General features: G+C 43.6%; 1 protein-coding gene across 4 annotated transcripts in view; it reads left to right on the forward strand.

Annotated features, from left to right (window-relative positions):
• Positions 1 to 15,717, forward strand: part of DIAPH2 (diaphanous related formin 2) — a 172,026-nt gene that overhangs the window by 47,001 nt on the left and 109,308 nt on the right. For all 4 annotated transcript variants that reach the window (XM_059859301.1, XM_059859302.1, XM_059859303.1 and 1 more), the window contains 2 exons: positions 13,374 to 13,475; positions 14,843 to 14,937. In XM_059859301.1, the coding sequence (XP_059715284.1) occupies positions 13,374 to 13,475; positions 14,843 to 14,937 (197 nt within the window). The remainder of the gene's footprint in view (positions 1 to 13,373; positions 13,476 to 14,842; positions 14,938 to 15,717) is intronic.

Here is a 15,717-nt window from a genome sequence, read left to right on the forward strand (position 1 = left end):
GCAGGATCTGAAATGAGGCATCCTGCTGGCTCCTGAGTGACTGCAGCAGTTCTGCAGGTCCAAACTGATTGTCCTCCTGCCTGCTCAGTGCCACGTGGCACGCTGAGATTGGAGGGGCTCTGCTGTGTGTGTGTGCCTGCTGCAAGGCCATCTTTGGGTTAAACAATCTCTGGCACTGAAAACTCCTGAAAAATATTAGTAACAAAGCCCCTGCTGCTCAGAGTTTCTGCAAGTTTCAATTAGTAATTTTGTCAGAAAGTTTCACCAGAAGAATTTAAGAGTATTTAAATAGAATTGGAGTGGGGACAGACATGTATTGTCTAAAAAAAACCTCTTCTATGTATTTATAACAGTGTTGTGACTGAGTTGTCTTAGTAATGTGCTATATTTTAGGTGGTTGCTTACAGAGTTCTTGTATTAATTTGTTATACCTCAACTCTGAGAATATGAAAATCTTGAAGAGGAAAGATGGAACAGCAGTTGTGACTATAAAAAAAAGCCAAGAGAAGGTGAACTCTCAAGGGCACTGGGTTTTCCTACAAAGGAGACTGGTTCAGTGGGTTTTTTCCAACCTTTGAGGTGTTGGAGGTTCCCATTAGCAAAGTGTTTGGATCACTGCTGGTGACACAGACAAATGTTCATTACCCACACCTCCAGCAGTCTGGAATTCCAGCCCACTGTGTGATCACTCTGCTAGCAGTTGGTACCTTCTGTGCCTCCTCCGTGCTCGTTTTTCTCAGGAGTTGGAGCTTTTGTGTGTGTGAGCTTGCTGAGATCCAGCAGGGGAAGAGAGGCAGCTCTGCATTCCCAACTGTCTGATTGAGGCTTGGTGATGCAGTGCTCAAATGAAGCCCAGCCCTTCTAATGAGGAGCTGAGGACAGAGACACATGTACTGGCACTGCAGAGACAGGGATTGTGTACAAAGACTAATTAGCATGAAATATGAATACATTCATGAAGCAGTCTTGATCTATAATGCTCTTACAGAGAGTATTTTTTTCCTATGAATTCGATGAAAAAGAAATTCTGAAGTTGAATTGAAAAAAGAATCTGTGTTGAACTGCAAAAAGAAATGGGGTTTGTTTGTTTTTAAACAAATAGAAAATCTATATTCCTGGAATAAAACCCCTTCTGTATGAATAAATAAAGAGATTAGACTGAGAAGAATGCTTTCTCTAATGTCAAAACAGAAAGAATAACCTGCAGAAGATGCTCCTCTTCAAGTATGCAACTACATTTTTCATGGGAATTTAGGTTAGATGTCCTAAAAATCTATTTAATGCGAATCTAGTTACTCAACATGAAGAGCTCAAGGCCAGGTTGGATGGAGCTCTGAGCAACTCTAGTGGAAGGTGTCCCTGCCCATGGCAGGGCTTGGAACAAGATGATCTTTAGGGTCCCTTCCACCCCAAACCATTTAGTGATGATATGATTAAATCATCCCATGGGTTTGACAGCAATCCTTTGTTCAGTGAGCTGTTGGGATTGTCCACTGTGGCATTGTTCCTCAAGTGTGGCTTCTCTTTCACATGCAGGAATTGATACCTGTGAATGCACATGAAATACACTGAGGGTGAGTTGGAGGTCAGTTCTGGGTCTGTGCTCAGTGCAGAATGATTTCATAACCATTCCTTTTGCCTTCTGATGGGTTTGGAGCTGGAGATCCATTTTCTGGCAGCTCCTGAGTGTTGGTCAAGGGAGCTCCAGCTGAATGTTCCAGTGCAGGTTCTGCAGCTGAACACGGGCTGGGAATTTGTGACCCAAGTGAAGTAGGGGAAGGATAAAAAGTCCAGAGCCAAGGATGGAGAGCACACCAGCTCCTTACCAGGCCAGTTGGTGCTGACTATTAAATAGCTTGTGCACCAATATTTCACTCTGCTGAAAATTTCCAGCAGAGTTCTAGGAAGAACAATGTGTTTGCTTAAATAAATAAAACCCCTCTGTAAACAAAGCCATGGTTATAAGCAAAATTGATGGTCTTCCTTGGAAAACAGTTCTTTCAAGGCTGCATTAAAGAGCTGCCCCCTGCATCTTTCAGCAGAGCCACAGTTAGCACATCCTGCACTTCCTCCTAAATCTACTTTCTATCAAAAGAAATAGAATGTGGATTTTTTTTTTTTTTTTCCTGCAGAAGCATAAACTGACAAAATGTGTCTGATTCATGGCCTGGTTCCACTTGCTCACTGTGCTGACCTGCAGTGATTCTGTGTTTGTAGAAAAATGATGCCCTCTCCATGGATTTTATGTTTTATGTGCAAAACTGTTTTTTCCTTTCTTATTGCTGACCAAATAACCCAAAAAAATGTCATCTGCTCTTGACATGGACCATTTCTCTGAGTGATTGTTGCTTCACCTGTAATGCTGTTCCAGGCTGCTTTGGACAGAACAGCTGCTCTTGCAAGAATTTCTGCCATTTATACAGAGCAAGGATAGTTCTGTTACCTACATGGATAAAGGTTCTTTGGAGAAGGAGACATTCAAAAGCTATCTAAAGGATTAAAAGTCAACAATCATGCTATTAAGTTTCTAAATTCATTGAGAAATTGAAAATACTAGGTACATAGGCATTAGTACAGATAATAACAAAAGTATCAGCTTTTTGAATTACTTATTAATCATCTCAAATGCATGTAAAGCTGTAATTACAGCTCTCTATATTGTGTCTCTTATGCAACGTGAAGAACTGAAATGTCTCTGAAACTTCTTCCTTTCAGGTGCTTTATTCTGTTCTGTGAGGTGGGGATGTAATTATTGTAGAATACAACTACTGAATCATTTCCCACTGGGAAAAGGCCGTGGCTTCAAGGCTTTCCAAAAGCAAGAAGGCCACATGGTAACAGTCAGTGTGGAATTAGCATCAAGTTGCATTTTCTGAATGGGAGTGCCTGTGGAGTGAATGTCAAGGTTTTCTTTGGCATTTTTTGGTTGTTTCATTGAGGACTTGTCATTAGCACAGAGACACTGCCTAATGGGTCACTCTAGCCAAATGTGGCTTGTGTTGGTGGCAGAAAAGGTAAGCAGAGCACAGGTGCTAAGTTCAGGCTGTCCAGTGGGTCCTGCCTGTGCTGAGGTGAGCAGTGGAGCCTGACGTTGCTGCTGAAGGTGAGAGACTGGGAGCTGTGTGTTCTGCACTATTTTCAGTCTGCTGCAATGCCAGCAGTTGAATTTAGTAGCCTGTGGGTCCCCTGGGACTAATGCTGTGATGTGGCAGTAATTTATCTGGTGTGCCTTGAAGGCAGATCATCATTGCCTGTGTGTTCTCTGGGCACCTGGCTGTGTTCACTACACTGTGGGTACCTGCACCCCAAGAAGGCTTTTCCAAGGTAAATCTCAGGTGGTGGCAACACACACAACCATCCAAGGCTGACTTCAGGCTGGTTGAGCCCTGCATTTCATCTTCAGCAGGTGACTGAGAGCAGCTGCTCAGTCCAAAGAGTAAATTCATGTTAATAGATATTCAGTGGCTGCTGCTGGATGTACACAGGATGGATTAAACAGAGATCCTTCTCAGCTGCCAGCAGTTGGTGTTTTTTCCAAGCCAGAGGTCACATCTTTACACCCGGTAAAGTCTTGATTGTGTTTTGTCTTCAGTGAACTCGGGCTCTTTCAGCATTTATAACCTGTGCCATTGCACTTCTCTGGGTTTCAGACTGATGTGTTGTTTTGCAGAGTTTTAACCCTGCTGCTTCTGGTCATCCTGGTTTGCTGCCTCCTTTTTCTCTCCTTGAACATCTCATTAATAGCTAATTTGTATGTATTTCTCTGTGTGTTCAGAGTCTGCCCAAAGGAAATGACCCAAATAATGCATGACCCACAGAAATACAGTAAAACACCCCTCTGGCCATGGCCCAGAAATGATCAGTGGGTTCACCCCCTTTACTGGGGGGCACTCAGGTGTGCTTGTCACCAAATTCCTGACTGTTTGTTTGTCAGAGTGCCATCAGAATGCCAGAAACCCTGCAGTGTCCCAGGGATTGGAACTGTTGGGGTGCCCTGGTGCTGTGGCCATGAGTCAGTGGTGGGGACAGTGGCAGTGCCCCTTCCCTGGGCAGCGTGGGGCCTGCTCCAAGCCAGCCCCAGTGAGAGCTGAAATGAGAGATGTGGGACTCCAGGGGCTCTTCAGAATGCAGTTGATTGTACCCAAGGTGTCACAGCAGTGCCAGGCCGTGGGTGACAGAGCTGTGCCCACAGCTGTCAGCTCCAGCTGCAGGCAGGCCTGGAGACCCCTTGGTTTTGGTTACAGTGCATTATTTACTTTTCTTTGCTGAGCATCTTCACACATGAGAACCAATCTATACCTTAACTTTCACCTATAGCCCATCATAACTGCTGTAATTACCATATTCATGTCACTGTTCTCCAATCACTAAAGTCAGTACATTACAGTTTTAGCTAGAAGATGCTTTTCAGTTTTCTTGCAGTGGAAAATTGAGACCTTTTTTCTACTTGCAACATCAATAGTCTTGTTTGCCTGTGGTATCTTTTTACTTGGTAAAGGCTTCTTGTTTGGGGTGGGTTTATCCTTTGCTCTGAGCCATAAAAACCCCCTCTAACTAACACACCCTTTGCCTCCTTGGTAACCCAGCAAGACTGGCTCAGCAATTCTTTTCTGCATCAAAACTTGCTTCCATCTCTATTCCTCCTTCAGATTCTACATTCCAAACTCTTTCTCCCAAGCACTCGTGTCTGTGAGACTCTTGTCAAGCTTTGATCCATCCCTACCAGCCCTGCCCTGCCCTGTGGCTGCTCAGAGCCAGGGGTTCTGCTCCAGGGCCTGGGGCAGCCGTGGCCCAGCCTTGGTGCTGAGCCCTGGGGGGCTGGGGGGCACAGCCTCCCCCCAGCTCAGGGGGTCATTGCATGCTGCCCACCACAGTGCCTCAGTTCTCAGCATTGGTTTGTGGAGGACTAATTTCCCCACATTTTATCCTTATTTCTATTGATCAGCTATCAAAGCTCTGCTTACCAGTCAACCTCATGGGGTGCTGACTTTTACTGCTGAAATTAATGGAGTCTATTAAGCCAGATCATTTGCCAATTATTTTTAATATCATCCTTTTACCCTGTGAAGTTCTGCTTGGGCCCTGAGGCCTATGAAAGCTTCTTTTGAGTTCTGCAGGTTCAATATAACAATAAATACCAGCTAACCTTATTTATTTATTTATTTTACTCTAAATGGGTGAATAAACAAACATAAAATCGAATTTCTTGTGTACTAAATCAGTGGACATGTAGCATTTTATATTTGATTGTAGGGCAGAGTGTATAACCAGGGTGGGCTGCATTACACTAAAATGTCAAGTAATTTGGGATTCAATATGTATATGTGTTTTGCATACATGTTTATTTAAAACCTTGTTGATAGAGCAATGCTTTAAAAAGGAAGAGAATACTAAAATGTCTGTTTGGACATGTGTATTTTAGTTAGTGTTTCAATATTTAGTCAGGATTGTTAAATGTCAGATATCACAGTGATAGAAGAAATCAATTTATCACTTCATTTTTGCTAACATTTTAGTGTTGTCCATTAAACACCAATATCTAATAAACTTGACTGTATGAAAGGATTTTTGGATGTTGGGAATTTAGCTTCATGGTTTGGAAAGTTCCTTTGGAAAACGTGATTCCCATAAGTGTGTTTGTTTGTGAAGGTGAGCTTTTATGGGCATCATCAAGGGGAACAGTAGGTGAACTAATAATTTAAGAGATATCTAGTTATTAGACTTCTCATAGTAATAAAAGTAAATGAGTTTGCTAGAATATTGGTAAAATATGACAGCAGTTTAATGACTTTTTCCCTGAGTCTTGATACTTTTTTTTTTTTACTTTTGAAAATTGTATGGACAAACTCATCAGAATCTGGGAAATAATTACAGCTGTCCTGTCTCAGTGTGGTGCTGGTGGTGGCTTGATGTCAGAGGAAAAAATACAACTGGGCCATGTGGCTGTTGAAATTAGAGATGCTATTGTGGGCAGCATGTTATTGACGTAGGCAAACATCTTCTCTCCCCCACGGGAAAGCTGCTGGAGAGCTCTGGAATGCAGGGAGGGCTCTCCTGGCTCTGACCCTGGGCTGTGCAGAGCCCAGGATCTGCCAGCCCTGGGAGCTGCTCCAGCCCCTCCAGGGACAGCCTGGCCATGGTGGCAAAGGGACAAATGAGGGGCACAGTCCTGAGGTTTCTTCATTTCAGTATTCATGGGGAAAAGCAAAGGGAAGAGGTCATGGAAAAGGCCTTTGGGTTTTATTCCAGCTTCTGACAGCACATCTCCAACACAGTAAATGGGACCCACGGAGGAAATTTGCAGTTTAATCCTTGTTTGCCTGCTGTTGTTTGATTTCTAATGTTCATCTGTGTCTCTGTGACCATTTGTGTGTCACGAATTGTTAATATTTGCTTTGACTGTCTCACAGCAAAAGCAGCATCTTCCCCAGGCCAGGCCAGTTGTGAAATCAGCTGGGGCTGGGTTTGGGGTTGGAATCAGGTGGGGGTGTGTTTGGGATTTTCTGTGTGTGCATGGGGAGAGGAGTTGTTTGGGTTGTTGGCTTGTTGTCTTTTTTGGATTTTTTGTGGCCCAGGCATCTCCTCGATGCTGTTGATAGAAAGCTGAAAGCCATCCCAGTACAGAGTGGGTAATTAAGTTCACTTTAGCTGTACAACTTTGCTGCACAAGTTCTTGCTAGAGATTGACAATTGGACTATTTACAGTCATTTTAGGGCAATTTTAACAGAGCAAGGAATATTTCATGTGAAATTAATAGGAGTCATTAAATGTGGTGGTCGAATAAAGTAGCAATCAATTATACAAACAATTAATAAGAGTACAGATCCCCTGTTCCTTTTTTTTTGCAAAACTAATTTGTAAAACTAAGTTATGATCTTTTTTATTCTTCCACTGAGCATAATTTGTTGGGTTGATGCCACTTCCTTCAGCTTGATTACATTAATTAGGCAAAAAACATACAAGATTGCAAGAGGTTCCATGTTTTTTTCCTCCCTGTTAGTTTTATTTTTTATCATGAGAGCTCAGTGTAAGATTCACTTTTAGATCAATTGCTTGCTTTGTAATAATTCTTTTTTTATTGCTGTACCAGGTATTGAGCTCTTCTGATTGCAGAAAGGACAGAGTGACAGCAGGAGTGCTTAATTAATTTTGCTTCAGGAATTGGTAACTGAGTGATTTTAGGTGAACTGAAAAATGCCAGGTGGCATTGGGAATAAACATGAGATCCCACAGCTGCTGCCTGAATTGACAGGAGGCGTGGCTGACATCTGCTGATGCTCTTGCATTTCTCTCTGGGTATTTGGGGGAGCTGTTTGCTGCTTGTCAAAGTTAGAGCCCAAATGCCAGAGTGAAGCTGGAAATGAATTTGGATGCCAAAGCACCTTAATCCCAGTCCCTGCAGTTCATGGGTTGTGTGGCCCATGTTCTGCAGGACCCAGGAGAGTCTGTGCCTTCAGCTGAGTGAGCTGTGGCCTCTGCCAGAGCCTCCTCTGCATCCTCTGCATGCTCTGGGTCCCTGCCTGCAGGGCTGGGTAGGGAATTGTTCCTTGGCCATTGCTCTGTTGAGCTTCCCCTGTGGCTTCCTCCTTGCTGCCAGCACCAGGGCTCTGCTTCTGCAGGTGACAAGGGACAGGAGCAGAGGAAATGGCTTTGGGTTGCACCAGGGGAGGTTTGGATTGCATCTCAGGAAAAGTGTCTTCACAGGAAGGGTTGTCAAGCATCAACACAAGCTGCCCGGGGAAATGGCATCCTGGATGTGCTCGAAGCCACCTGGCTGTGGCATCCTGGAGGTGTTCAAAGCCACCTGGCTGTGGCATCCTGAGGTGTTCAAAGCCACCTGGCTGTGGCATCCTGGAGGTGCTCAAAGCCACCAGGAAATGCCATCCTGGAGGTGCTCAAAGCCACCTGGCTGTGGCATCCTGGAGGTGCTCAAAGCCACCTGGCTGTGGCATCCTGGAGGTGCTCAAAGCCACCTGGCTGTGGCATCCTGGAGGTGCTCAAAGCCACCAGGAAATGCCATCCTGGAGGTGCTCAAAGCCACCTGGCTGTGGCATCCTGGAGGTGCTCAAAGCCACCTGGCTGTGGCATCCTGGAGGTGCTCAAAGCCACCAGGAAATGGCATCCTGGAGGTGCTCAAAGCCACCAGGAAATGGCATCCTGGAGGTGCTCAAAGCCACCAGGAAATGCCATCCTGGAGGTGCTCAAAGCCCACCAGGATGTAGCACTTGAGCACGTGGTGCTGAAGGTGGTGGTCCTGCTTGGACTTGAGGATCTTAGAGGGCTTTTCCAAGCTGAGCCATTCCATGAGCCCATGCACAGTCTGCACTTGGTGGTGGTCAGCAGGTTGTTGTGCAGTTTGGCCTGAGCACACAAACTTGTCAGAGTTCACTGTGCTGCCTGCTGCCAGAGTTGGGCATGGCCCCTCTGCTCTCTCAGAGGTTCCTCTGCTCTCACAGGCGGCTGGAGGAAGGTCAGGCTGTGCCCCAGCTGAGCTCCCTGTCCCAGTCCCTGGGTCATTCCAGCTGGGAATGCTGTGGGCACACCAAGGGACACCCTGGGGTGGGGGTGTTGCTGAGGGAAAAGAACAGCAGCAAATTTGAGACTGCTCTGTGTATGACTTTCCTCCTTCTCCCCCTTTATTTGACTTTTATTCCAATTTCTGAGTGCCTCTAGGACAAGCACAGAAATGGAAGATGATCCGTAGCATTCCAAGATGATCAAGTTAGCCAGACTCTGAGAAGTTTTATTGTGTTGCAACAGGATTTGCTGCACTTTTGTGCTACAAATTACGTTCTAATCTTTTGGTGGCATTCCTAGCTCTTTATTTCATTTTTCTATCCAGTCATATCACATCAGGAGTTTTTTTAATTTTTTTGGGGGGGGGAGGGGGGTAAATTCAATGTAATTATTACTTTCAGCTGCTCAAGTCTTCTCTTGTGTGTGTAGTTCACATCCCTTGCATGGACACTTAATTTTTTTCTCCTACACTCGTGTAGTAGCCATAGCTCTTCTCTCAGGTGGAGGCAATAACAAAGCAGTTAATTTCTTTTGTATGTTTACTTCTGCTGCCAAATACTGGTAAATGCAATTGGGAAGCCACTTGCCAGATGGAAATAAGATGAAATTACTTGTTCATTTCCCATGACAATATGAGGATGTTTTTGTTCACTGTGTGAACAAACTTGACAGGAATTGGAGACTTAGGCTCGTGAGAAGGCAGGCTAAAGTTCACCTGAATATCTGCTTTCTCCATGCTGTAATTCAGTGTACTCCTTTTTAGCTCCTTTTAATTTTCATCCTCATCGTATTCATGACTGACAGTTTTTGCTGTTAATTCTTTATTAAAATTATTCATTGATAATTTAAAGAAGGGAATTTCATATGAACTGGACACTTCAGCTCATAATAAAATGCTTTAACATCTTCAATATCATTAAATAAAATCATATATATTTCAAAAAATTAGTCATGGCCCCTTCCAGTGCTGTTCAGTAGCTAAATTAATGAACAGGTGTAAAATGCTAATTTTCAAGAATAATGTATGCTTCCTTTCTTTTACTACAGAAGTACAAAAGTACTGATGGTAGGAGTTTTTCCTAATTAAGTCTCTAAAGTATTTCAACCTGTTTTTGTATGTTCTTGGCCATGATTATCATTAGCCCTGCTTAATGTGTTTGAAGCTTACATAAGGCTCTGTCTGGGGTTTGTGTGCCCTGGCTGGGTTTGCAGGGTTTCAAGCAGGGACTTGCAGTGGGATTAGAGGAGTTCCCAGCTGGAGCTGCCCATGCACTGGGAAATGTCAGATCAACAGCAAACAATGCCTTGCAGCTTCTTGCATCAGCTTTTTCCCTCCAGCACTGATAAACAAATGTATTATTGCTAACTTAATAGGGCTCTAAATTAGGGAAAAGTAATTTCTGTGGTGCTGGTGTTTACATCTCTGTTTTCCAGGAAGAAACTGTGTGTGCAGGAGGGCCTGGGCTCTGCTCTGGCTTTGTCATGGGGGCTCTCCTTCCCTGTGCCTCTTCTGTCTGAGGGCAGGTACAAAGAAAAGCCCTCCCAAAACCTTGTGCAGCTCTGATGGTGTGAGTAATTGTGCATGAGTGGCTCAGCAGTTGCACTCCCCAGAACACACTCCCTGCTCCAGACCTGTTCTTCCAGTGCTCTACTGCTTCATCAGCAGAGCTCAGAGGAGAGGGAGAGAGGAGAGAGGACCATTCCCCTCTGCTGCACCTTGGCTGTTAAACCCTGACCCTTTCTGCCATTTCACCTGGCTGTGGCAGCAGCAGCTCTTGTGCTGTCTGCAGGCCTTGCTTTGGAAACCAGCTGATTTTGAGTGAGGATGTGAGGCAGGGCCATTATCAAAGTGCTGTAATGAACAATCACAGCGCTGGGCTCCGAGGTCTCTAGGAAATAATACAGCTGCTTCAGCTTCCAGACTGATTTTTCATCTTGCTTTTCTGAGCTGCCCTGTGCTGTCTGCTCTAAAATCCTTCTTTGATCTCTGCCTTTGGTTCTGTGGCATCAAACCAAGGAGTGCCTTATCTTTGAACAGGCTCTTGTGAAAGGAGAGCCTGACGAGGGCTGGGAGGTTGGTCAGCACTGGTGCAGTGAGTTCTGCAGAGTATCAAGTCTCTTTTTAATTGAGTTAATTATTTTTCCACCTTCCATAATCCGTGGTTGTGTTACAGTGGAATCACTGCTGAGGTGGATTGTGTGAGCACAGCCTCTGGCAGAGGAGGGGATGAGCTTTGGAGAGCTCACTGATGCTCCATCTCATCTCAAGCATGGCTGCAATGGTGGTGGAAGATTCTAGGAGCTGTCTCATCTACAAATTTCAGTTGTGTCTCTTTCTGCCCGTGAGTTTGGGCTTGGTAAGATTGGTGTTGTTGCTGTGTTGTGGCTTTAGTGCAGTCACATAAACACCTGGTTCTGGTGTTTCTCTGGGTTTTGTGAATTGGCACAAAGTGAACTCTGAAGTCTCATGTGTGGGAAGATAGAACTTTTTGGAAAGAACATTTCCTCTGGCCTTTTTCAAGTAGGAAAAAAAATATTCTAGCCCAGACATCTGCTGTTTGTGAAATGGATGTCTAGAGGCAGTGGTGTTGCAGCCCTTCAGGCCTGAGTAGGTCAGAGCAGCCATGGTTTGTTGGATGTGTGATCTGCTGTGTGCAGTTCCTGATTTTACAGCCAGCAGAGGAGTGCACCTGCACACAGGTGAGGAGGGGTGATAAGGGAAGCTCCTTCTGTGCCCTGTACAGGCAGAGTTCCTGTTGTGAATTCTGCCTCAGCTCACCCTCTGTGTGTCTGTTAAAAATTATTAAAAATATTATTAAAAATAATATTAATATATATTAATATAAAATTTATTATAATTAAAATAATATTTATTTTAATATTATTAAAAATATTTGTTTAAACCCCAAACCACTTTTTTTTTGCTACTGTAGCAGCTGATTAATCTAATACCTGTTCTGCATGGGGCTGGTGTAGCACCTTTGCCCTTGAACTCTTGCTCCCAGGGGTGTGTGTCACTTGCTCTTCCTGACTTGTGCCAATTACCACTGTAGGAAGAAAGTTCCCTTTCAGTGAGGTGATTTTGGTAACAAAAACATTTATTACTCTTGTTTTCTTTTAAACTGTGACTTCTGCAGGCTGCAGTTCTGATGCTTTGCAGAACTCAAGGATCTGGGTGTGCTTTATGCAGGTTTGTCTTTGGTGCTGCCAGCTCCTGAGACAAGTCTGGGACCTGTTTGTGGTGTTCAGAGCTTTAAGGACTCAGTCCTTGGAGCTGTGCAGGGTTTAACTCTTGGACAGATCAGCTTGGCAGCAGGTCACTCATCTTCTGGAGTCACACAAGGCCAGGCTTTCTCTCTGCTGGGACAGAACACAACTTGCAATGATGTTTGTTGCCTGCCCAAGGGAAGCTCATTTTTAACCCTTGGGTGGATTTTGGTTTGTGCTGTTGAGCCTTGTTTAATTGAGCACAATTAGTGCTGAGGGGCTGATTGCTGACTGAGGTGACCCTTTGGGGTTTTAGAGGGAGCTCATGGCAGCTGGGTCAGAGCTGGGGGTGCTGGGCTTGTCTGGGGGGGGCTCAGGACTGCTACGAGCTCCAAGCCAGCAGCTCGTGGCAGGCTTGCAGGGCAGGGGAGAGCAAGGGTTCCTTTGTTGTTCAATCATTTTTTGTTCACTTTTCTCTGATTTAGGCTCTTTAGAGGTAGCTGGAGCTGAGGGCACTGCCTGGGACTGGCTCAGGTAGTGCTGGCATGAACAGGGCCAAGATAAACTGATTATTCAGGGCTATAAACCCTGCAGAATTCCTTTGTGCCAGATGTTTTCCTGCTGGTAATGGGTGTGAGGAGACAAATACCTGGTTTCTATGTTCTTTTTTTTTTTTTTTTTTTTATTAAAGAGATTGAAACAGAGGTATTATGTTATTCTTCACACTAAAAATTAACATTTTTTTCCTTAGGAAATACCTGTAATTAAACCCACGATGGCTCATTACAGTGCAACAAAAAATAGTGCTCAGAGAACAAAACTGTATCCAGTCTGCTTGAAACTTCATCTTAATTTGACTTTCCAGTTTTTCAGTTACTTTTGAATGACTTAAAATATTCATTAAGTTCAATTAATGTTAAGCACATTAAGATTCTATTCCTTCAGTGCCAAATATGTGATATTTAAAAGGAAATAAATCCTTGTTAATGGGTTTACTTAATGCCTAAGAAAATTCTGCAAAAATTGACTGGTTTAAATTATGCAAAAAATCAGCTTATATTTTAGGTACTCCAATGCCACACTTCTTTCCATACAATTTAAAGTGCTGAATATCAAGACTAGTGAATCTTGCTCATTTCAAAGGAATCACTCTAAAATATACACTGTTTTCTTAGTTTTGCTCCTTACCACTGACAACTTACATAATTAATGAAAACATACCTTTGTTCAGTGTGATCAGTATCAAATGATTTATGTTGTTGGTTCTGGATGAAGGGCTTACAAATATTATTAATGTTTCAATAGAGGGCACTCATGTGCTTTGAGGTAACACCAAATCCCTTCATTTTGGAAAATGCTTGCAATGAATTGGAGCTGAACTGAAATTTCATGGGGTTAAAATACATAAATATTATTTGATAGTGCTTGGGAAAATTGTTCATTGTCATATTTTTATTTCTTGTTCCTTTCTATTTGGGACATTTGCTTTGTTTGTTCAGATATTTTACAGCAGGTGGGGGCAGTGCAGTCACTTGGCCTTGAACTGATTGTAGAAGATGAATTATTATGGCTTGCTAATGGACTTGCTGTTAGCTGAGATGGAGCTGCTGTAATAATGAATAGAATTTAATAAATACCTTCTTTCCAGCCAAAAAGCCTGTGGAAGAATCAGAAGAAAAGAAAGCAGCTCAGTCAAAGAAGAAGATCAAAGAATTGAGAGTTTTGGATGGAAAATCTGCACAAAATTTATGTAAGTGATGTGAAGGGCATTAGGTCAATGTCTAAGTAGCACCTACACCTCAGTGTTTGTAAATTGCATTTTTTTGTTTACACGTGCAATCGCTTTCTCTAAATACTGCTAATTTCAACATGAGTCTTTAATCCAGTGATGTTTAAAGACACATTCTGAATTCACTGTATAACTTGGGAAAAATGAAAAAAAGTCACATGGAAAAATGATTTACTGAGTTCCTGGGGTTTTTGTAGTTAATTCTCTCAATTAACTGACAGAATTAACTGCTCAGGACTGGAAGGGCAATTAAGTGATCCCTAATTTGGGCAGAGCATGGTGTGGGGTGGGGGGTGAGTTTTGTGGGATGGGGTTTAGGGGCCATTCCAGATGGTTCCTCCTGGTCAGAGCAATGCAGAGATGGAGGTTCAAGGAACAAAAGCAGCCCACTTGTGCCATCCAGCTTGCTTCTTTCCTCCTTAATGATGCAGGCCAATCAATCATTAGGAGTAGCAGAGTCTTTATTTGAATCAGAAACACCATAAATGTCACTGGTCCAGCTGTGCCCGTGGCAAAGAAATGTATAAAGCCACGTGTGGGCGTTGGTTAGTGCCACATCCATGAGCAGAAAATGAACTGTGATGGAATAGTTCACAACTGATAGAAAACTTTGAATTTTGAGAGCATGGATGCAGGATAATCAGCCCCACTAGTTAGGCTGAATATAAAGCATTTTTCCACAATGTTATGCTGATCCATCTGGTAAGAATTCTTTGTAGTTTACTGAATGGGGCTCTCTTGAGATTTTATAACATTCTAAGATCAAATTGCTTTGAGAGCTCCATCCTTGAAGGGTTGGCATTCTGTGTGGCTCTTGTATAAGTTCAGCTACCCTAAAAGGGGTACAGTTAGGGCATGTGTCTTCCTTTGCCCAGCTCTTCATTACCACTTTGATGTGGAATCTTTTCTAGAATATCACATCAATATCATTGACCCAATTGTGCAGCTATTCAAACATGGTTATGGAACCAATAATAATAATAACAATAGCTAAAGATATCTATTATTGGCTGGGTAGGTCTGCTTAAGTGGGAATGCAGATGTCATTCATAAAGATAAAACTTTAATGGAAAATAACATTGCTAGGAGCAGCTGAGGCTGATTTAAAAGTTGAAATTGTTGTCATAGTTCCATTTCTTAAAAAGGAAATTTATTATTAGTCAAACTGCAGCAGTGGGCCTACCTAGAGTTTGTTTATGTGGGAGACTTCTTAACTGTGAAACAGCTTGGATGGAGATGTGACTTTTTGAGTTGCTAGGAATGGTTTGCCTTTGGATATCAATCTTTTTTGACCTTTTTGATTCTGATGATGTGTTACTGGATTTCAGCAATATTCTTGGGTTCCTTCCGTTTGCCTTACGAAGAAATAAAAAATATCATTTTAGAGGTGGATGAGGAGAAGCTGAGTGAATCCTTGATTCAGGTAGGTGAAAATGCCTCTGCTTTTGGTTGGGGCTCATTCCCCAAGGAAAATGGCAGGAAGGAGTAAGAATTCCAGAGTGAGACAGGGCATCAGCTGCAGGGTGTCAGCTGTGTTTCCTGTTCCATTGATTTCACTTCTGCCTCTGACTATGGCCACAGGTAGCACTAAAGGTGCCTTTCAAAGGCCCTGTTAACAAAAGAATTCCTTGGGATTCCCCCTTCCCAGGGGAAACCTTTGAGAATTCTGGTGTTTCAGCTTGGAAGAGAAGCTGAAGATGGTTCAGGCTGGTGCATAATGAAGCTCCAGGAGGTTTCTTGTGGAAGCAGCTCTGCCTGTCTCTAGTGAGAGATGAAACTCCCTGAATGTTTCAGGATACTGCTGCAGCTCCAAACCCATCTGTAAATCTGCTCTCAGGCTGGTTTAATCTCATTTTGAGCCCCAAATCTCTCAGCTGGAGAGTAGAAAGGATGGAATTCAACTTGTGCACATCCCTCTCTGGTTGCCTCCCTCCAGGAGGAGAGCACGTGTGCCCACAGCCCCTCGTGGTCTCCGAGGGGGGACAGAGCAGCAGGGAGCCATCAAACCCTGGAAGTCACCCAGATTTAGCACCCAGCAATGCTGCTGCTGTTTTATTTAACACCATCCACAGATTCCTGCTCCCACACTGGGCCTGGATTTATCCTTTCATCCTTCCCTGTCTCCTGTTTGCACCTTCACCCCCTTCCCCCAAGGTTTTCCAAATTAATTTCTTCTTCCTCTCCTGAGCCTGCAGAATGGTTG

This window comes from Haemorhous mexicanus, chromosome 14, assembly GCF_027477595.1.
Source record: "Haemorhous mexicanus isolate bHaeMex1 chromosome 14, bHaeMex1.pri, whole genome shotgun sequence".
NCBI classification, from domain to species: domain Eukaryota; kingdom Metazoa; phylum Chordata; class Aves; order Passeriformes; family Fringillidae; genus Haemorhous; species Haemorhous mexicanus.